We start from the raw sequence: 23,205 nt of genomic DNA, 5'->3' as shown, positions 1-23,205 counted from the left end.
ATTTTAAGAAAATTAAAATTGGATACTGATCTCAGATTGATTCGATCCACATAATGGAGATATTTGGATATCTGAATTAAAGGGTCCGAATCATAAAATGGCTTTTTGTGTTTATAGTTATGGCAGCGTGCAGAGTTGCAGTAACGAAAATCCTACTAATCTCTTACACATTGCATCAACACTTATACTAATACAATATCTTAGGAATGATTATGAATGAACCATTGGGGCAAAATAAAGTTTTCGCTGCCAAAGTTTGACACAGGCGCGATTTTAGTCTCTAGAGTTTTGATCAAAGCAAATTTGGTCCCTAGTGTTTTAAATTTGAAGTACGTTTAAGACAATTAATCAATTTTTTCAATTTTTATTGGAATGTAATCATGTGTTTAACTTAAAAAAATAAAAAGAAATTATTAAAATCATAGGGATATGCATCCAACATCCAAAATTAACTTTGATCTTGATCTCATTTCTTTCTCTCCCTTCTCTTTTAAAAGAAAATGTAAGGCCAAAATTTCTGACAAGGATCATGTGACTCTATCCTTTGAAAATTAAAAAAAAAAAAAATCAGTCAATGGTCCTAAATGTGCTTCAAACTGAAAATATTATGGACCAGATTTGCTTTGGTCTAAACTTTGAGAATTATAATAGTTCGTGCCAAACTTTAAAGACCAAAATTGCATTTTTTTTCATATATATATATATTAAGAATATACTACTCCACAAGTTATGTGTGTAAATTTATCTAATAAATATTATACACCAAATTAGTTGAGTTTGACAATGGTAGCTTTAATTAGTTGAGTTTGACAAAGGTAGCTTCTTCGATTGGTGCAGGTGGTGCAACCTGCACCAATCGTATTTCAATCACATACACACACACTATATACTTTCACTGTCTCGTAATATTTGTCACGTTTAGAAGTCCATATTTTTTATGTATAGTAGCAAAAGTGAAGGTAATTTATTACTTCTTTTCAACTTTCTATGTCACTTTTTCAGTTTTGTTTACGAAAAAAGTATAACATATAAACCCACAATTATTCACTGTCCACGTAAACTATTAAACTTAACATGGGGGGCGAAATACACCCAATATAACTTTTATGATACATAATTGGACGTTTAATGAAAGCACATTGTTTACTACTTTTTTTTTTTTGTCGACGGAGTGGGTGTTCGGGTCAAGTCCGTAAAGGCGGCCCGACTAATCCGACTTCGCCCCGGCCCAGTGCCCCAACCAGACCTAGCATGTTAAATGCACGGAGAAGCCGATATTGCTAGGGAGGGGGTGTTCGGGTCAAGTCCGTAAAGGCGGCCCGACTAATCCCACTTCGGCCCGGCCCAGTGCCCCAACCAGACCTAGCATGTGTCGTGTCAAGTCCGTAAAAGCGGCCCGACTAATCCCACTTCGGCCCGGCCCAGTGCCCCAACCAGACCTAGCATGTTAAATGCACGGAAAAGCCGATATTGCTGCGGAAGTTCGACCCCAGGACCTGACGGTCCCGAGGAAGAGGCGTCAACCACCAGCCCATTCACGTGATGTTAGAGATTTTGAAAATTCAAATATATAATAAAGAATCAATTATAACCAAGGATACAACTTGAAAATGAAGGGATAGTTTTTTTTCGGCAAATTTGATAAGATGACATAATTTTATGACATACCAAAGAGAAAAACATAACACTTTCAATAGACAACTTCGGTGGGGGATCCAACATCATCCTGGTGGGCTGGTTCAAGACATCTAAAGTTTTTTTTTTTTTCAAAGGCCAAAAAAGCAAAATCATAATTTGAAAGGACAAATAAAAAAAATTCCATCACATGCCGTCTGCATCATCTATTTCAGGTGTTCAACGCTAGGTTTATGCACCACTAAAAAGATTAGGGTAAAAAGGGATGCTTGATTTTCTTTTATTTTTGGGCGTTCTTTGCACGAAATCATACAAGGTTAGAAAAAAGTCAAAAGGCATTACAATTTCTGCATCTTTTGTACAATGCAATGAGAACATGTCCCGATACTTCTGTACAAAAAAAAACAAAAAACAAAAATGGCCCACTATAATTCGTAGTATGACTACAGCTTCACCACCATAAAGGGGAGTGGCGGGGGACATTGGGTGCATTGTTTACAATAAAATGTCAAAACCTATACATATTCTCGTTTGGGAATAGGGAGAGCTACAAGTACATGCATGCATAAAGATACTGGAGCAAGAAAATCAGTAGCAACAGGAGTCAGGCTGATGTTCAGACAGTAATCATGATGTTCCTCATTTTCCCATGTGAGTCAATATTCTGCTGATTAAAGCAGCTTTTGCACCAGTAACAGAGAGGTTGTTTGCCGTCAAATAGTACTTCAGCTCAGCCATGGTCAAGTCCTTCAACTGAAACAACCACAATAGAATGTAACTGGCAAACTTCCCGGAAAACAAGAAATTAATTGCTGATTCTAACAAAAAGAATAGCTAGATTTTTTTTTTTTTTTTTTTTTTTTTTGTTTCCCTGGAGCGTCATCTAAGAAGTATGAACCAAGAACCAAGAACCAGAACCAGGACCATAACTATCAGTTTCACCACAACATTAAAGAGTTGATGCTGCTTTATCTATCTATCCTATCAGACATGCAAGGAGGATGTCATGCATTTTGAATCAGCAAGTCATAACCATATTTACTACCGTGTTGTGCTTTAGGTATGCTTAAACTCTCTAAGAGGAAAAAAGAAAACATTGCCTCAATACACCAATTTGACTTCATCGTTACCTATACAGATGAGCAATGTTCAACAATCCAAGAAGTGAAGTTTTATTTAAACCTCAAAATTAAAGATCAGCTTATCTGAACGCACCTTTCCAGTGTCTGCAAGTTCAAGCCAGTCATATTTTGAATATTCCTTCGTTGCATTGTCAGCAATTGCTTTCCGCTTTCGAGAGGCCTCAGTCATTGTTCCACCAATGGTCAAATCATTGTCCTCATAGTTTTCTCCGAAGACTGAAAGTTTGAATTCTTCCAACAGTTTAACAATACCTGGCCTATGATCAGTATACCCAGAATTAAATATCAACTTTAGTAAACTTTTGGGTTGTGGGAGGGAGAGAGAGAGAGACTTCCATTCAACAATTTGACAAGAAAATCTAACAATGCAAAGAAATTCTAGCACCTGGCCATGCCCTCTTGATCAGGAAGAGTTTCATCCTTGATTTCAGGCATCTCATCTTCATCAAGAGCAAGAGCCTGCAATACAGCATAGTGTCTCTGCAAAGCTGCAAGAAGTGCTTCTATCAAGGCCAAAGAAATTCCAGGAAAAATTAGGAAGAATGGAGCCCAAAAGAGCCTAATAAACTTTCTTTGCAGAATGGCAGATTCAAACAACTCCATGATACGAGCATGAAGGCAATTTGAAGGCAATTTTATAAGAACAATTAATGGTAATTCAGAGCAACATTCAGTCAACTTTCCTAAAACCTGACACAGTTTAACAATGAAACCTAGCATGATTGAAAATACTAGTAAATGACAAATGAACACTTGAGGAGTCACCACATCAATATTGTTTCATTCAAAACCTCACTGAGTCTATGTATTCGACTGTTTGGCCCACAGTCATTTCCCCAATTTCAGAATGCAAAAGAAGTAAAAAATCAAATATGAATACATTTAAGGTCATTTCCCTAGTCCAAAGACAAATGGAAGTAATCTCTAGCTTCGACACTTTCACATGATATAAGTCAATTGCAGACTTTTATATTGTTATTGTACTCTTTCCTTTCAAAGTTCTCATATTTCAGGAGCTAATGCTTGGCTCTCCAAGCACTGTGCTTAGTCTACATAAACCATCCAGACTGCTACTTAAACAGTAAAAGTCAAGCTCTATCCAGGTCAAACACTCCAATTCCACTCATTCCATGTGAATTAAGGGCCCATTTGATAAGACTGAAGTCTGAAATCTGAATTTTGAAATCTTAAAATTAGTGCTGAAAGTATTAAGTTGCTGAGTTAATTAAGTTGTATCTGATTGATAACTAACTGAATTATAGTGCTGAATTGAAATATCACAGAAATATTATGTTTTCATCTTTAAAAAAATTACCTTTATTTGTGTATTTAGAGAGAATAAAAAGTGTGTATGCGTGTGTTTGAGAGAGAGAAAATAATGAAACAATTTAAAGGTAGTGTTTAAGTGTGCATATTTTTGTGGGAGAGTGTATATTTGCATGCGTGCATGTGAACAGAAAAAGAACAAATGTATTTTTTGTGTAAGAGTATGTATGAGTGTGTTATATGTATGAGACCTATACTATGTATAGTCAATTCGGAAAATTCAGTGAAAAATATTCACTTCAAAGTTAATACACAAATTAAGCAGCACTTAATACATTAAGTGGTAAGGCATTTCTATTTTCAAACATGCTGAATTGAAAAAGTTCTGAATGAATTAATTTTCAGCTTTAAATAGAGTTATCAAACAAGCCCTCAGTATTACTATGCTAAATGGATTGTTAAATTACATGTTATATATGCTATTAGCATTCTGTCAAGTCAAAAGCAAAACAGACAGCAATTGGAACAGTACATGTGATACATGATAGTCAAACATACCAGGATTTGAAAACTGGCATACAGAAAAATCTTTCAAGTCAATACGTCGTACCAAAGCAGAGGCCGTTTTAGTTTGATCATCAGTTGCTCGAGGTGCAATGGTGTTTGCATCTGCATGAACCTGCAAGTTTTACACCAAAATTTTAGAGCTGTAATGTCATTACCAACCTACTTACCCAAATACATACATACATATACATATATATATATATATATATGTATTGTATGTACACACACACATGCACATGTATTCCTCTTACCTCTTCAACGTGTCTGATGTCATCAGAATATGGAAGGTATATCATATGCATTCCTGGTGGCTCAACCTGACCACCGCCACTGATGATCTCATTCTATAATTTGACAATAACGAGAGTGTAAGTACAAGCAGGCAGAAAAACTGTAGCAAAATAAAAATTAAAAAAAACTTTTCCACGTAGTCCCTTGCGATGTTGTCTACTGGTTATTCTGTGAAGAAAACAAACTTGAACCAGTTCATCAATTAGTTGGATACATATGACCCTCCAGTACTTCAAAGGAAAACAAATAATCCTCTAGGTGCACATTATCCGTGGATGCTCTTTTTCCAACTTATCTCCATACAGGTGTGTACCTTACAATCAAGGTACTGCAGATTGCACTTGCACAATGTAATTCGGATAGCAAAAAAATTAAAATAAAATGACAACTCTCTCTCTCCCTCCCACACCCCCCCCCCCCGGGTCTTCTGACCAGAAATTATAGTGTTCCACTGAATTTTATTGACTCCAGCCAGGGAGACTACGGGCATGCACCCTCCATGTGTGAAGGTCCCCTACTTGGTACTAAGCCTCCATTTTTGCCACCCCTATCCAGATCATTTTCCTGTCTTCTAGAATCGTGTACTGTGATATTTACATCCTTAATTGAATACACCGTCCTAATTTGTGAGAGTGGTATGTGAGCGTATGTATAAGAGTGAAGGAGAGTGTGTGTGAGAATGAGAGAGAGAGAGAGAGAGAGAGAGAGAGAGAGAGAGGGAGGGAGGGAGGGAGGAAAGCTCCCAAAAGGAAAAAAAAAAGAAGAGAAAACGACAAAAATGAAGCCATGGTAAAGGCAATAATCAAAGAAACTTGTCTGGGTATTGTACTCCCCCATTCAAAGAACATTGCAACTCTACTGAAATTGTATGCCTAAATGACACATCTTTAAGACCAAACAAAAAAAATTAGAAATCCTAAAGTCTTAATCAGACTGTAAAATGCACAACCATCTACAGTTAAATTATACAAGTTGACTATGCACGCTTAAAAGCTTGTAAACCGATATTAGAGCATCAAGACTTTAGCCACATTAGACTGTCATGCAAGTTAGATCCTTTTCGTACATCAGTGATCATTTGCTGATCTGCATGTTAGAGTATCAAAAATACCAAGTGCAATGGATCAATCGCATTAACTTATTAGAAAAGAAACTGCATCAGCTGGTGAAAGAAAACTGTACAAAACTGGTCTTTGAAACACCCATCACTATTAGCAAGAATGCAGATTTTGGCTAATATAGGAGAGGCAGTCAGCAGAAGGTGAACCAATCATATACTCCAGCCACAGATTAGCTGAAGTTATGCTAAGCTAATTTATACCAACTCAGAGTTCGCATTCTACAAGCTGACCAACATGAAAATGAACAGTGTAACGAGCTTTTAAAAAAAAAAACGTACTTGAGCAACCAGGGCAACCAGATGAGGATTATTTGAACTTCCACCAAAAGCAAGAGCAAAACTGAAAACAATACATGAAAGAATAAGTTCATAGTATTAGTTAAAAAAAAAAACCAAAAAGTCAATCACAATTCAATCTTGTGCATGAAAAGATGTGAAAGTACAAGTATCAGAAGCAAACGTTTAAAATTGTTCCAAGCTGTAGCTATAACGTCAATGTCCTTCTCTTTTTCCCTCCCTCATTTATAAGCAGCAGTAATATAATAATATTTGCTTAAAACTGCACTAAATTATTAACCAGAATGTGCTCAGCTATTCAGAGTCGCAAAAAGAACACCAACACAAACCTAGAAAGAGGAGAAAATATTAAAGTCATTTTAGCCTGAATCCAGTGGATGGCACAATCATTCGAACAATTGAGCATCCTATACAATTTTGGGTAGATGTAGCAGATGCATGAAATACTCCAACCATAGGTCTCAACAGTTCTTTCTTTTTGAGAAAGTTTCAAGAGTTCAGGTGTGCATTGTCACCTCCATCAAAATAACAAATATGTGGAGGGAAAGAAAATATATACTGAATTTCCAAGATTGATCGTTTTTTATGAGGATTCTTTAATGCTTTACTATTCCAAACTAGACTTTCTGCTTAATTGGTTTCAGCCTCCCATCATAGCACTTCAAATAGATCCTGAGCTGCATAGTTGTTCCATGCTTTTGCATGTTAATTTTTAGTATCGAGGGATCAACTAGAAAATACAGTATCATAAAGAATACGAAATATCAAGATTACTAACCGATTAAGCTGCAACATGGATCTATGAAGAGCAACAAAAATGCAAGTACTTCCAATCACTTCCTGCAATAATACTATAAGCAGTTAACAAGACTATAGCTGTAGCAAGAAAACATCGGGTGTTTTTGCATACAAATTTTTTTTCCAAATATTATTTTACTCACATCATAAACACATTTTCCAATCACCTTTTTATATTTCCAACCACCTCTTTATACCTTCAACTACCTTTTTATCTCACACACATCACATTAGAAAAAAGTGCAATAGTGTTATTCTAAATAATTTAGAAAAGTTTGAATGACTATACAAAATTGCACAAGTCAAAAGTCAAAGGCTTTAAGCCTCTACACTTTTCATGTTCTTTTGCTAAACTTCCAACAATAACTAAAAGCATGCATCATGTAGCAATTAGGCTCTGAAAAACTACAGTTTTATCCACCTCTTAAAGAAAAAATGAGAATGTCTGTTAGCTTGACCCATGATCAGATCTCAATAGTCAATAATAACAGTTGATACGCATCGAAGAACATGCAAAGTTTCTTTTAAAAAAAAATCAATGAAGATTCTTAATTCTGTAAACCTCGAGTTATTGCACATTTACGTCCAAGATGGGGTTTTTTTTATTCAGAACAAAAAAAAAAGTATAAATTACCGCAGTTCAACAGAATCTGCAATATTTGAGATATATCCTACTGTTCAAAAGAGAATGGCACTTGTATGATAAACTCCATTAGGCATGACTAATATTTTGTACTTTCAAGCAGTACAAGGCTAGCACAATACTACAACTGAACCTTTTTCTTGTGCATACTTTTACACTTACTATGCATCCAGATTCATAACCAGGCTATTCCAAAATATGAGAGAGAGGGAGAGAGAGAGAGAGAGAACTGGAGGTAGTAAAGACATGAAAGAACAGCAATAATTAATCAGAATTCCATGACTTGTGAAAAAATTACCATTCAGTTATGAGAGCATCAGAAAGAAATGGGAGTAGGATATGGCAAGAGCAAGTAGTATTAAAATAGAGAAGCAAAACCCAGGAGTCTTGAGAAATAATTATAACCTCATCACTAGGAAAAATAAATGTTGATGGCCTCAAGTTGTGATAGTCTTTCAAACAACTCAATGGCTTGAAACCTAGAAGACGAAGGTGTCCACTTGCAATTCTCTTGATTTCTGAAAGCTCATCAACTGATAGCATGACATCTTCACTGAAAAAGATATGTCACATAAAAATACAAAGTTTATACAAAGTTTGAGTACCTCTCTACCAGAACAATTTTCTGCTAGCAAACCAAATATTTTAAATGTTCTTTACAAGATAAACTAAGGAGACAGAAAAGGGTGAGACAAAGTACTTGTTGAATATATCTAGATATGTGTGATATATTATACATCAATTATAGGGATTAGATAGCCTGATTATTAGCCTGATTATCCTAGTTTAATTATAGGAAGTAGATAGCTAATTATTCTAGCTTGATTTTAGGATCTTGATAGCTTGATTTTAGGATCTAGATTATTTCAATCTTGTATATATATGTCAGTTGTACTACTCACATGAGAGTGTGAAGGAATGTCATCCCAAAAGATCTTCCTCTCTTGCTTCTTCTCTTTCATGGTATCAGAGCAAGTGAGAAAGAGAAATTCGTTTTCTAATCATCCCACCCGGTGATTTTCTTTAACCCAATATCATTATGTCTACATCCGATACATCTATAACATCTACATCTAAATCCACAACTCCTCTCATGGCCAATCCATCTATTACTGGTTGTACTATTATTACTACTGAAAAACTAAAAGGCAGTAACTACTCTACTTGGGCTGCTGACGTTGAGCTATGGTTTATGGGACAAGGATATAAAGATCATCTTACTACTAAACCTGATGATACTATGACTGATCCATCCAAGTGGGAGCGAATCGATGCTCAATTGTGTAGCATGCTTTGGCAAACCATTGATTCTTCACTAAAGCAAATTTTCCGTCCACATAAGACTTGCTTTAGTGTTTGGGAGCAGGCCAAAGCATTATACACTAATGATATATCTCGTGTTTATGCCGTTTGTTCTGATTTGATGAGTCTCATTGCACCTCGAAAACTTGATATGCCTATGAGTTCTTACTTAGGCAGAATTCAAGGGGTCCTTTCCGATTTCAATGAGTTGCTACCCCCTGCTGCAACTCAGCAGGAACAACTCTCTCAGCGAGGTACATTTTTTATGCTTTTGGCTCTCTTTGGATTACCTGCAGAATATTCTGCCATTCGTGATCAGATTCTTGCTAGCCCCACAATTCCTACTTTGTCTCAAGCTTTTTCACGGCTGTTACGGCTCCCAGATGAATCAAAATCATCTTCGGAGACTATCGTTGTTGATTCATCAGCTTTGGCATCTCAATCCAGCCAAAGAGGAGGTCGTGGGCGTGGCCGTGGTCGAGGTGGTTATAATGGTAACAAAAATCGACCCTACTGTGACTATTGTAAAAAGGTTGGCCACACAGAAGATCGGTGTTGGCTCTTGCATGGACGTCCTCCCCAACAAGTGGCGAATATTGTTCAATCCGAACCTTGCGCAAGTTCAGAACCAACTCTCAAGCCCGAGTATGAAGATTTTGTGAAATGGTTTACAGCCAAACAGTCTTCCACACCTACTGCCTCAGTTGTACACACTAGTAATGTTAGTGCATGTGTCTCTCAATCTCCATCTCTTGGCCCATGGGTTTTAGATTCTGCTGCCACATATCATATTTCTGGTAATCCACAACTTTTCTCTTCACTCCACAGTTCTACTTCTCTACCCAATATTACTCTTGCTGATGGCTCACAAACCCAAGCTAAAGGGATTGGCAAGGCTAACCCTCTACCTTCTGTGCCTCTCGATTCTGTTCTTTTTGTACCCAATTGTCCTTTTAGTTTAGTATCTGTTCGTCGTTTGTGTCGTTCTCTTAACTGCTTAGTTACATTTGATGAGGAATCTGTAATTTTACAGGATCGAGGTACGAGGCGGACGATTGGCACAGGGCGTGAGTCTCAGGGACTTTACCATCTGTCTTTACCAACACCAGTATCTTGTTCTGCCGTAGATGATCCTCTGCTAATCCATAGTCGTTTGGGTCATCCAAGTTTAAATAAGTTTCGAAAGATGGTGCCATCTATTACTATGTCTTCCTTAGAGTGTGCATCATGTCAGCTTGGAAAACACACTCGTAGTCATTTTCCAAAAAGGGCTAATAGTAGAGCTGAATCTCTATTTTCTTTGGTCCATACTGATATTTGGGGACCGAGTCGTGTTATTTCTACTTTAGGTTTTCAGTATTTTGTCACTTTCATTGATGATTATTCTCGTTGTACTTGGGTGTTTCTTATGAAGAATAGATCTGAAGTGTTTTCTATTTTTCAAAGTTTTGTCTCTGAAATTCAAACACAATTTGGTGTTTCCATAAAAATCTTACGTAGTGATAATGCACATGAGTATTTCTCCACCTCTTTCAAGTCCTTTATGGAGTCTAAAGGGATCATTCATCAATCATCATGTTCTCACACCTCACAACAAAACGGGATTGCTGAAAGGAAAAATAGACATTTGGTTGAGACAGCACGTACTTTACTTCTTCATGCAAATGTTCCGTTACGTTTTTGGGGGGATGCCATTCTCACTGCATGTTATTTGATTAATCGCATGCCATCATCTGTCCTTAAGGATCAAGTTCCTTACTCTTTTGTATATCCTAATGCTCCACTATTTTCTATTTCCCCTCGTACATTTGGCTGTACATGTTTTGTACATGATTTTACTCCTGGAAAAGATAAGCTGTCTTCACGTGCTGTCAAATGTGTATTTTTGGGGTACTCTCGAACACAAAAAGGGTACAAATGTTTTTCTCCTGATCTTAGACGATACATCATCTCTGCAGATGTTACGTTCTTTGAGTCTACTCCTTTCTTTCAGCTTAACAAGTCTGAGCATTCTACAATCACGGAGGATATTCCTGTTTCTACTTATTTTGTTCCTCTTACTCATGACACTGACATTAGTCAGCCTCCTAAAGAGTCCTTACCTTCACCCGCATCACCACCATTGCTCACTTACCAGAGACGCAATGTAAGGAATTGTCCTACTACAGTTCCAGATAATGGTGTTGGAGAATCTGCTGATGTCCCTGATGCCTCACGAACTATTCCAAGTTCGTCACCTACCACGATCTCCTCTCCAGCCAGCCCACCCATTGCTGTCCGCAAAGGTATTCGTTCTACTCGCAATCAATGTCCCAACTATACTTGTCTCAATTATCAGCGCGTGTCTTCATCCTATTATGCCTTTTTGTCCTCTTTGTCGTCCATGTCTGTTCCTCAAACTATAGGTGAGGCTATGTCTCACTCTGGGTGGCGTCAGGCAATGATAGATGAAATGGCTGCTCTTCACTCCAATTCTACTTGGGAGCTGGTCCCACTCCCACCTGGTAAATCAACTGTTGGTTGTCGTTGGATTTATACTGTTAAAGTTGGTCCGGATGGTCAAATTGATCGTCTTAAAGCTCGTCTAGTAGCTAAGGGTTATACTCAAATTTTTGGTCTGGATTATACTGACACCTTTTCTCCAGTGGCCAAGATGTCTTCTGGATCCCAATATTAAATTATTTCCAGGACAGGGGGAGCCACTTAAGGATCCTGGAAAGTATCGTAGGCTTGTGGGACGGTTGAACTATCTTACAGTAACACGTCCTGACATATCTTTTTCTGTCTCAGTGATCAGTCAGTTTTTAGATTCCCCGTGTGATATTCATTGGAATGCAGCTCTCCGCATTCTCAAATATATCAAAGGAGCACCTGGCCAAGGATTGTTGTATACTGATAAAGGAAACATGCAAGTAATTGGTTACACTGATGCAGATTGGGCAGGATCACCTATTGATCGTCGTTCTACCACAGGCTATTGTATTCTGGTTGGTGGCAACTTAATATCTTGGAAAAGTAAAAAACAAGATGTGGTTGCTAGATCCAGTGCTGAGGCTGAGTATCGAGCCATGGCTATGGCTACATGTGAGCTAATATGGCTTAAACAATTGCTCAATGAGTTGAATTTGGGGACTAGTGACCCAATGAAGTTGATTTGTGATAATCAAGCTGCACTCCACATTGCCTCCAACCCAGTCTTTCATGAGAGGACTAAGCACATTGAAGTTGATTGCCATTTTGTTAGAGAAAAATTGATCTCCAAAGTTATTGAGACGGGTTTCGTTAATTCAAGTGATCAACTTGCAGATTTTCTTACCAAGTCCTTAAGAGGTCCTCGTATAAAATATATATGTGGAAAGCTTGGTGCATATGATTTGTATGCTCCAGCTTGAGGGGGAGTGTTGAATATATCTAGATATGTGTGATATATTATACATCAATTATAGGGATTAGATAGCCTGATTATTAGCCTGATTATCCTAGTTTAATTATAGGAAGTAGATAGCTAATTATTCTAGCTTGATTTTAGGATCTTGATAGCTTGATTTTAGGATCTAGATTATTTCAATCTTGTATATATATGTCAGTTGTACTACTCACATGAGAGTGTGAAGGAATATCATCCCAAAAGATCTTCCTCTCTTGCTTCTTCTCTTTCAGTACTTAAGAGAGCAACTTTATTGCACGCAAAATTTGATGTTATACAAAAGTAGGGGTGTTTTTTGTGCATGCAGTTTCACCAGCTTATATTCGCTTTTAGCAATTTACACTTAAATATTGAGATGCAAATCTTTGCTCCCATAGATTTTCTGTTAATGAGTTACTTGCAAATTTTCCATTATTATTACTACGACTACCACCACCATCACCACCACCACTACTATTAATTATCTTTTATTTTTTGTATTATATATATATATTTATTTATTATTTATTTATTTTACAAATTTTGTGACTCCTGCTGCGACAAAAAGTGGTCCAAACAGCTAAACATATGACCATAAGAAATCACATGCTTGGTTAGGGAAATGGAGGTTATCAATAGTAATGATATTTCGATTGTGTTTAATAAGTGCCTGTGGGATTCGATTTCACGGAAAGAGAACACACAAGTAATGCATTTCAAAACATTAACCTCCTTTTCTGTAAATATTAGTCTGATTAGTGATTGCCATTATTACAAAAAAGGAACTTCTAAAAAACCGAAAAAACAAGCACATCAGAAAGCTGTCACTCGTAAAATGAATGTCCAAATCCACTGTGACTCTCCCACCTGCCCCAGACGCACACCAATGATAGCAGAGAGAGTGTGTGAGAGAGAGAGAGATAGAGAGAGAGAGTGTGTGTGTGTGTGTGTTTGTGTGTAATATTGGCTGTGGTCGTGGTGTTCACGATCGTGATACTTTCCACCCGATTGAAGAACCTTTAATTGCTATTCCAGTTATCATATGATCCTTTACAATGCAATGCAAATTAAGACCAACAGATGCTCTGACGTAGCATGCAACAGACGCACCTCTTGTAAGACTGAAAACGCTGAGCAGGCTCCTGTAGTAATGCACCAGTATCCGTACAAATGAAGGATCTATCAGACTGCAAAATGTCAATAATCCAAAAAAACCAGTCAATACTAAGAAAATCACAAACAATGAAATACTTGGCCCAAAGAGGTCAATGAAAGTGAATTAAAGAGACAAATGGAGGCAGACAACAAAATACAATAAATTCATTATTTAAGAGCATTAAACTTGTAATATTGCATTAAAAAAGTACATGATAAGAAGCCCCAATTTTCCATACAACAAGAAGATTGGAGATAATGCATGACAATGGCCAGGAAGAAAGAAAACAACCCAATAAACCTCGTAATCTCTTAATTTGGTTTGAGGCAGATAACCATGTAAGCAGATCTTTATTTTCCTTAATATCTACCTTTCCTTCTAAAGATTCTTAGTAGAACAGGCAGTTTTCAACGAGGAAGGGATTTTCATGAAAGAAAAGAGAAATGCTTGGGAAGGCGGAGATCCTTTTTATGGCTTCTGAAACTAGACTTTAACTGAATTAACTTCAGCAACAGCTCCTTTAAGGGAAAAAAAAAGGCCACTAACAGATAATTAAAGATATTAGATCAGCCAATATATCAACGGAAGTTTGACAGGTTGCCGGGGTCTTTACTTATGTTGATATAATCTACAATGGGGGAAGGATACATTTAGAGGCTCATCCAGAACAGGAAATTTCATGATGCCTACAATAGTCTGAAAAGGGAAACTAGTGGCCGCCTGAAAATAGCAATAACAGGGTCTCTTTTGAGGCTGGATTAGCCAATAGGTGATGAAATGGCGTCTCCCTCAGGAATTTCTTCTTCCTTTTCTTCTTGGATTTTGAGGAAAATTTTCCAACTTAATATTTCTAAATATATGCAATTTGAGGAAATATGGCATTGTTCCTTCATTCTCAGATTGTTGGACTCTTTACATGTTCATTTATATGAAGCAAAAAAGATGCATATCAAAAATTCATGTTCTAGAAAAGACAATGCAGCTTTCTCTTCTACTTAGAATGGGAAAAGCAGTTGTCCACATGACAAGTAGAACAATAACTAAAACAATCTCAGACTACGACCCACTTGCCAGCACAATTAGATTTCTCATTAATGCTCCAGCCATCAATTTGAAGACGCAGAAAAGGAACTCCAGCCAAAAAGACAGTACCAATACTATTGGAAAGACTGGATTGAATATTTTCAAAGGGCAAGCTTTGTCCCTTTGTACAGATGCTGAGGCAAGTGAACATAACATGTACAAAGTGATTAGATGCCTGTGATGGGTAATGAGGATGAATCAGTCTCTATCAGATTTAAAAAGCTCTATATTTTTCCGGTTTGGAATGGAGAAACCTTTCAAACACACAATTAATCATAATGAAGCCAAAGAGCAATAAAGCTGAATTGTTCTACCACCATTTCTTCATGTTTTCAACCTTTTCAACTGTTTTCACTCCTGATCTCGAGAATAGTGGGAGGAACAATGTTTGACAAATAACTTGACAACTTAAAAAGGAATTACTGCCTCGTGAATAAGTATATACTACTCAGCATCACAAAGTAAAAATGAATTAGATAACTCATACTTTTATTGGAAGATTGGTTACTGAATCAAGCCAAGTAATTGTCCCTAAAACCAAAAACACAATGGATTAGCAACCACTAGGAGAAAATAGTATTTCTTTTTTTTTTTCAAGCTACATATTTGCAACAAGAGAACCTGGATTGGTTGGACGAATCAAAGCATAGGTGTCCACATCTATGGACATACCATTGGCAATTATGAACTTTATTCTTCGAATCTTACGTTTCTTGAATATACGCTTCCTCAGTTGTTCCTTCATGTCTTTCAATCTGATACAGAAGGTATAATTTACTGGCTAATACCAAAGTGCAAAATGCTTTCCAACTAATGTAACTATGCAGCAGTTACAAAAGAATGCTGTCAGTCAGCAAACAAGGAGATGAAAAACACTTGACAGGTAACAATTTGTTGAATTTCTTTAGTTACATTAGTTGTATTCATCTGTCTAATGCTCATGATTATGAAAAGATCACAGTGGAGTATTTCCAACTCCATCCATTTTTATTCAGCGTTTGGAATCTTGTCAGAAACTGTTTCGTATTTTAATGTTTCAGGTGAGAGACAACTGGAAAATTGTGTACCAAATCAAGATCCCAGAAAATAATCTTCTAAATTCTTGGTCTGGGAATATTTGCAAAAGGATCAAAAAAGTATTCAGCGTGAATTTCATAATTCCCCAATCTTCATGTTGATGAACTTCAGCCTGATATTGGTTCCTCAAACTTATTTGTGTTTTCATTATATGGTAAGCCTAAGAGTAGACAAGATTTAGCTTTGCAGTAGACAAGATTTAGCTAGGCAAATTCGGAGCATGCCGATCTCTCTTGGCATCAGCTGTTTATGTTGAATTTCAACGGTTCATAGCCGCAAATTGACATTAATCGTTGCAAAGTTGGGCATAGGGCAGCTAATTGTGTGTAACAAATCAATTGTGTTTAGAGCTGCAACATCAGCGTTAGCTTTTGTGGCAACAATTAGCTTACTAGTGCTCACCTCTCTCCAGCCAAAGCTTGAAATTGAGTAAGTTCATCACCTTCCAGCCCAAGTAATTCCTGTGAACTTACCAAATTGTATGACATTCATCTAAATGCACCAAAAGAAGTTTAATAAGACCGCTCCAAATGTAGGCATATACATACAGCATAGAAGAGAGATACGTTAAACTCATCATTTCGCCTACTCAGTGGGAGTAGTTCAATGGAAATACCAAGATCTTGAGCATCCTGAGAAAAACACAGAGAAGGAGCAATCTAAGTCTTACCAATAAAAATCCGTGAATGAAGAAAACAAACTGTATGTTTATCGTTCACAACTAATCATCTGATTATTGCAAAAACACATATGCATATATGTATCCTGTCTTTACTTTTGCTCGTTGAAGTGTTGTTCGCATCATATCCATTTTTGTAATTCCCTTGATACTGCCGAAAGGATCATCTTCATTGGTAAGCAGAAGCATTCTTTTGTCGGCTGTTTTTGCAGATCTGTAGGAATTCAGTCAACATGATCACTGAAAACCAAATAGCTAGATAGTGTTGGTGTCTCAATAGTCTTCTGAGAGAAAAGATGAGAAATGAGAAAGAAAAGGGATACCCTTTGCGGAGTAGAGCTTGAGCAACCCAAAGAGCACTATAGAGAGAATTATCACGAGAACCAGACAAGATACCATATTTGCTGCCAATGTCATTATCAAATTTTTCTGCAAACAGGCACGGGTACTATTACCATACCATTTAACTGATTCAAAAGGCATTCCCAAGATTAATAAGTTGCATGTAGAATATGGGAAAGAGGAGAAGAAGGTAAGTATCATGCTTGACAATTTGTAATTACTTTACCTTCTATGCACTCAAATTCTTTGATAAGCCTTGCTGTTGGCCTGTCTAAATCCTCCCTTTCAGCAACATTAAATACATAAACACCATTCAAATCCTGCAAATTCTTTTTCTCTCTCTGATTCACAAATAAAAGATGAAAGATGCAGTATAAGTGCCTGGACAAGAAACTAAACACAAGCTGCTTATGCAGAAATTCAGACAAATTAATTCAGTCAAAAGATTGACTCCCACTTGGATACCATTCTGTGTGTCCAAAGCTCAGGTACTCATAGGATGTTTCAATTGTCTAACAGAAATTCCAATACCCTCCAAGAACATGTTCTTTCTTTATAGGTAAACTGTCCACAATTTGCATAAAGGGCTTCTTTGGTTCAGAGCACTCCACCATATTGAATTAATCAACGTGTCCTGCCCATCTTTACTTTGTTTTTGGACATGGAACTATAGAATATATAATCCCAAGATCACCTATCCTGGCATGACACCTAGGTAAGCCGCACCATCATAAAATAATATATATACGAAAAAATTTTTAGAACAAATCCCAACAGTACTTATACTTCTACTAGGAAAACTGCATGTATTATAGATAAAGAAATTCTGTCAATTATGTTAAAAACCCAACCAAATGTTGCATAATAATGTCACAAAGAATTAGGAGTAAGATAGCTAATCCCCAGAACTCATAACATTGAGAAACTGAACCCCACCTCTTAAGTTTGTGAAAAAAACAAGCAAAAAAACACATCTCCCAGATTTCAGACTTCCTTTTCTTTCCAAGCTAGTATACTTCCTTCACCGCTTGAAAAGGGGAAACATTTGATGGGACATAAGAGGCAGTACTTTCCTCAAGAAATTCTTTCTTCTGCATATTCCCTGAGAGTAGGATCAAAGGATTTGACCAAAATGCCTTTTCCTCTCATAGTTCAAATCTAAATATCTCCCATACTTCTTTCAATATTAGAAAACTAGTAAAGTAAAATTCAAGCAACCAGCAGATCTCTTCACTTGATCCAATTTCTGACTCTTTAACACGTTCACCTTAAAAGTTCAGCTGATAGGGAACTCTGTACCATGTTTAGGCATGGATCAGCCACCGGGCAATCTTACCTCAGGTCAAATTTAGTATATCTAACAATGCGTTTTACCAACTGTCTTTACAGCCAAATGCTCTAATGAAAAGTTGCTGAAGTTTCTTCTTAAAATCCTTCCAATTCCTTCAACAACTCCAACACAGCAACACTAAAGTAGTTTACTATCTCCATATTCAACAACTCTCCTGTACCAAGGTCCTTTAAACAAGCTAGACCACTATCCTTCTTCAACTCAAATAAACCACCATAGAGGCATAGACAATTCCAACAATGTGATGCAGAAGCATGTTAGAACTTAGATTTTGTTGTTGTTCAGTTGATTATACTTTGTTGCCAACATTTTTTTGTAGTTTCTGAAATTGTTTGGCAGGTGCACATATTCTAGGCATGTGCCTGAGTGAGGGTATTTTGGCCTTTTGCCACTTTAGGACCATAATGTATTTGGAGCCCCAAAAGTACCTATTTTAGGTACTGCAGACAGCTGTTTTTATCACAGCCATTATCTTAAAATATCTACCAGCTCTCTTGGGCTCTCCAACAACCTAGAAACTAACTTCCTTCAAAATGTTGTGTTCTCTGTTCTGCTACCAACTTCCACTTTTAGTTTTTTGCACCCTGATGGAGTGATGGATTTGTAGCAAATGACAATCTTCCTACACCAATTTTCTCCTCCTTATCAATTTTTTTGAGCAGTTAAGCACCATTAACTTTGCAGAAAGACAACACAGGGAACTTGGTAATATAAGATGGTAGAACATGAAGCCATCAAGCTCAAACCCAACAGGGTGTTAAATTCAAAAATATCCAAATAGATGTAGGTTAATCTGACTTTTCAAAGTCATATAGATTTTTCTTTAAAAAACCATGTCATATTAATTATTTGATTCAAGGAACACTGCTAAAGAAACTAGAGATACAAGAGCTGCAAAGCTTGTTCCCCAAAGTCCAAATAAATGATAGTCAATTACTGCTTCAGACATATATCTAAATATAAAAGCTGAAATAACAAATTTGATTCATGGACAAAGACAAAAACTACAGAGATAAAATCCTTACAGTATTGAAGAAACATATTGCGACTTCATCATAAGATCTATTAATGATCTGAGTCTTCAGTGATTCCAAAATGCAACTCATAGCAGCGTGAAAAAGCGATCCATCCTTTGCATCCTCCTGAAACACATGATAAAAACCTGTTATATAAAAGATAAAAAACAATAATGTCAATGACCTAGCACAACAAACCACTCTCTGAGGGCATGGAATGTCTAATTTTTTTTGGTCAGAATCTCCAAAAGTACCGTCCACGTTAGATTATTTTGTTGAAATACAGGAAAACTCCATTAAATTCTCAATGGAAATGAAGTTTAGCTAATTCTCCCTGGAACTGGAAGATTATTTCGAGATCTTTGAACATATTCGAGGGCTCAACGTAACTTTGTCACTTTGGCCAACACACAAGATGATAGTTTAACTTTTGAAATCAAACGTTCTTTAATATACAACAATCTTTTCAATTACATTTTCACTGTTCAATGCATTATTATATCAACTATTGCACTGAAAGATTCCCAAAAAAATAAGATGCAGTCAATACAGCCAGATTCCCACTTTGTATAGATCTCTAGAAACAAAGGAAAATGAAACAAAAGATGGCTGATTCCAAAATGTCTTTCTGGATGTCCTCAATGTCAACTGAATAAACTAACCAAGAATGTTCCAATTCAAAAGTATGGTGGAGCCATCGCTAAGGGTTAACAGATGTAGTACTTGACTTCAGTAATTGAAGAGGACCACTAATAATCTACACTACTACAGAACAAGAAATCTACTCTTTTCTTCATGTTTGAAAAATCTTCCATCAATTTATTCTCAAGGTAATTGATGATGAAAGACAATTGCTACTAAGAGCCATTCCTAAGGCCATTCGCACAAAACAGGTGAATCTTTCTTCTTTCAACCAATTGAGCTTTTTAGTGATTTCTTCCTTTAATTTAGCCAGGTAAACAGCCATGTCTAGCTTCCTCACACACCTTGCATCTCTTTCTTCAATAATAGGTCATTTTCTGCTTTCCAACATAAAAGCATGATCAAAAGTTTCATTATATCTGTTGGGTTGAGTGGGCGCTTGGTTCCAGCATAGGAATTGGAATTGTAATTGGAATCATACAAAAAAACTTAGTATGGGTTTTGGACAAAGATATGATTACAAATGCGGGTGCTTGGTAAATATTGGTAAGGAATGGGTATCAAATTTAATAATCAATTTTTTACCTTTAATTTCTTTTTTCTTTTCATATCTTTCTTCTTCCTCATTCGAATGCTTATCCCACATACACATCCACCATAATCCCATTGAACTAGCACCCAACCATGACAACACCCATTAAACCAGCACCTAACCATCACCAATTAGTATCCATATTCAATTTTTGGTAAAGACAATGGAGCTTCAGAAGCAACAGTCCCAGACGCAACGAGGAAGCAGATTTGGATTTGATTTTGCCAAATCCCCACCATTGTTAGGAAACTGACCTTCCTTCAATTGCATCCAACATTTATGGGTTGTTAATTTATATGCTTTCTTGCAGTTTTTCGGTGGATTGGGTTTGTCTTGGCAGCTTTCTTTCGGCATTCTTGTTCTTCTCTACTTCTATTCTCACTACTTCTTTGCTAGTGGGGCTGCTCATATTGGTGCCATGTTCACAGCTTTCTTATTTGTTGCCAGTGCTTTAGGCACTCCATCATACCTTGGCGCATTGGATCGGCACCTGTGTTCTATGGTGCAGGCTGTGTGCCCCTTGCACGGGTTTTTTTTTTTTTTAAAGATTTTGGAATCAAATGTGGGATTCATCAAAACCCTTTAATCTAGTTGGGTATTGAGAGCGGCTGATTTTTCATGATTCATTCCAAGATTTCAAAACCCATACCCATTAGCCAAGCAACAATTTTGGGACTCAATCCAATTCTTGATTCCTATACCCTCCAACCAAACACCCCCTGAAATTTTCTTGATTAATGAATTCTATGATGCCTTACTCAAAAACTTCTTTGGAATACTCAGTAGAGGAAGGGAATAATAGGTTCACAACTAGATTAAAAACAAAAAAGAAAAACTTGAATTACTTGTAAAAAAAACTTATGGATCACTCAACCAAGTGAAATGTGCTAGTTACAAAAAATTTCTTTGCAGTAAAAAATTAAGTATGAAGATTATTAAGCAAAAGTCATAAAGACAATCTTAAGTAATTTGGGTCAATAGATTATTAAGCAAAATTCCTAAAGATTTTTCAGCACTCGATAATCTTAAGTAAAGTCCATAAATATTGCTTTCACTCTGTACTTCACAGTAATCCCTCCAACATGCTCCAATATGGGAAAACTTATGAAAAAGGAGACTGAAGATGTCTTATTCAGAAAGATGGCAAAATTTTATGCTGTCAATTATCAAGGGCATTTGTACTGATTTTTAACGCCACAATAACTGGATATCATATTTATGGAATTCAATCCATGCCTCAGTGGTGATATAGTATTTTTCTATGAACGTACTACTGAATACTAAATGCACTACCATCAAGTAAACATTCTGTAAAACAGTTGCTACAACTGCCTCTTACAGTGAATAAATGAAGTACCGTTCATAACTTGGTAGTGAAATAGTACATTTACGTGAAATATACTGCCAAATGTACTAAAAAAATGTACTTTTCACATAAACAACCACAACACATGCTCGTTAGAACAAAAAATCCCAATGTCGCAACCATTTTACAAATTAAGGGTCCAAAAAGCGTGCCATTTCTACAAAATTTTGCCTAATAGGAACATTCAATATGAGCTTATTCGCCATTTATACCAAAATGCTGCTCAATTTAACCAAAATTATGCAAAAATACAGCAACCCCTTTGACATTATTTTAAGTTATTAACATCCAAGCCTCTATGACATTATTCCCTTTTCAACTAAAACTATAAAATCTCAACTAATATTGTTCATATAAAAAACCCAATTTCCAGAATCCATAAACAACTAAAACAAATTAATATGCACATAAAAAAAGAAACGAAGGGGACTTACTGATGGGCAAGAAGTTGAGAACATTTTCGGGGAAGCATCGACCAGGTAAACCACTAGTTCTTTAGTAGAATCTCTTCCCTGAGAAAAATTTGATTTTTCGTTTTTGCTAGTTTATATTTGAAAATTTAAAGAATATTGGATTAGAAGATGGGGAAAAAAGAGAACCTGATGGAATTCGCTTTCAGGGTCGTCTTCGTCGTCTCGAAATACGTCTTCAGGGTCGAGGTCCATGGCTGTCCGGTGATGTTTTCCGGCGGAAGGAAGGAAACGACGACGTAGAGAGAAGTTCCGGTCGTGCGTGGAGTCGACCAGAAGAAGTGAACAAGTATACTGAAAAACCCCGCGCCTTCTCGGAGAAGCTTTTCGAATAAAGGAGGGGGTTTTAAAGAGGTTGGTGAAATGACAAAATTGCCTTTTCCTTATTTTTTATTTCTTCATTCTCTTTTTCACTTGGGTTGCATATTTTAGAATGGGTCTTGAATTTTGTAAATTATTTTTCTTCATGTTTGGATAGACATTTGCAATTTTGCACAATTGCACTACTTGCATCACAAACATATTTTTAACACATCTTTTTATTTTTCTAATCACTTTTTTATTTCATATATATCATACCACAAAAAGTATTATCATCCTTCCAATCACTATTTTATTTCACATACATCACTTCACAAAAAATATTATATTAATTATTTTAAATAATATTTCAAATAAACTCGTACCCAAACACACTTTTTTGGACGTGAAGTATATAAGATTAAAAGGAGCGATTTTGTCTAATACTCCATCTATCTCATTAAAAGTATCATACTTTCGATTCTGGGATATCCGAAAATATTTGTCTTGTTGAGAACGTCAAAACATTTTTTTAGTTTTTCTTTCTAATCTAACCCCTCCCTCTAATTATATGCATGTTAGCATTCAAATTCAAATTTTAAATTTGTGGGGATAAAATTAAAAAGAGACATTCAAATATCACAATCAAACCACTATTTTTAAA

The 23,205-nt window shown here is 36.4% G+C and overlaps 1 protein-coding gene across 6 annotated transcripts; it reads right to left on the bottom strand.

The window, feature by feature from the left end:
• Positions 1 to 1,952: 1,952 nt before the first annotated feature.
• LOC113734693 (ATP-dependent DNA helicase 2 subunit KU70-like) lies at positions 1,953 to 22,559 on the bottom strand. 6 transcript variants are annotated; one of them, XR_003459358.2, is made up of 19 exons: positions 22,371 to 22,559; positions 22,206 to 22,283; positions 19,181 to 19,297; positions 17,031 to 17,145; positions 16,786 to 16,891; positions 16,559 to 16,676; positions 16,332 to 16,415; positions 16,186 to 16,244; positions 15,328 to 15,461; positions 15,194 to 15,237; positions 13,578 to 13,654; positions 8,165 to 8,312; positions 7,097 to 7,158; positions 6,301 to 6,361; positions 4,862 to 4,954; positions 4,654 to 4,722; positions 3,163 to 3,265; positions 2,851 to 3,034; positions 1,953 to 2,388 (listed from the first exon to the last, which is right to left on the bottom strand). XR_003459358.2 is itself a non-coding variant. In XM_027261337.2 (19 exons), exons 1-19 carry the CDS (start codon positions 22,434 to 22,436, stop codon positions 2,275 to 2,277), a joined length of 1,884 nt encoding a protein of 627 aa, XP_027117138.1. In that variant the 5' UTR covers positions 22,437 to 22,559; the 3' UTR covers positions 1,953 to 2,274. The 6 variants fall into 6 exon arrangements, 5 of the variants coding, with proteins under 5 accessions (XP_027117138.1, XP_071938395.1, XP_071938396.1 ...); XM_027261337.2 differs by having other exon boundaries at positions 4,602 to 4,722; XM_072082294.1 differs by having other exon boundaries at positions 4,602 to 4,722; positions 15,379 to 15,461.
• Positions 22,560 to 23,205: the final 646 nt, after the last annotated feature.

Source organism: Coffea arabica, chromosome 3c (assembly GCF_036785885.1).
Source record: "Coffea arabica cultivar ET-39 chromosome 3c, Coffea Arabica ET-39 HiFi, whole genome shotgun sequence".
Classification (NCBI taxonomy): Eukaryota; Viridiplantae; Streptophyta; class Magnoliopsida; order Gentianales; family Rubiaceae; genus Coffea; species Coffea arabica.
This window is presented reverse-complemented; position numbering and strand designations above follow the sequence as displayed.

What these genes read in the sequence shown, in the direction of transcription:
- LOC113734693 (XM_027261337.2), bottom strand. Translation starts at nt 22,436, where the DNA reads ATGGACCTCGACCCTGAAGACGTATTTCGAGACGACGAAGACGACCCT. An exon ending in CAATATGTTTCTTCAATACT is followed by an intron (nt 17,146 to 19,180) that starts GTAAGGATTTTA and finishes TTTGTGAATCAG; the next exon opens with AGAGAGAAAAAGAATTTGCA. An exon ending in ACATCAGACACGTTGAAGAG is followed by an intron (nt 4,723 to 4,861) that starts GTAAGAGGAATA and finishes TAAAACTTGCAG; the next exon opens with GTTCATGCAGATGCAAACAC.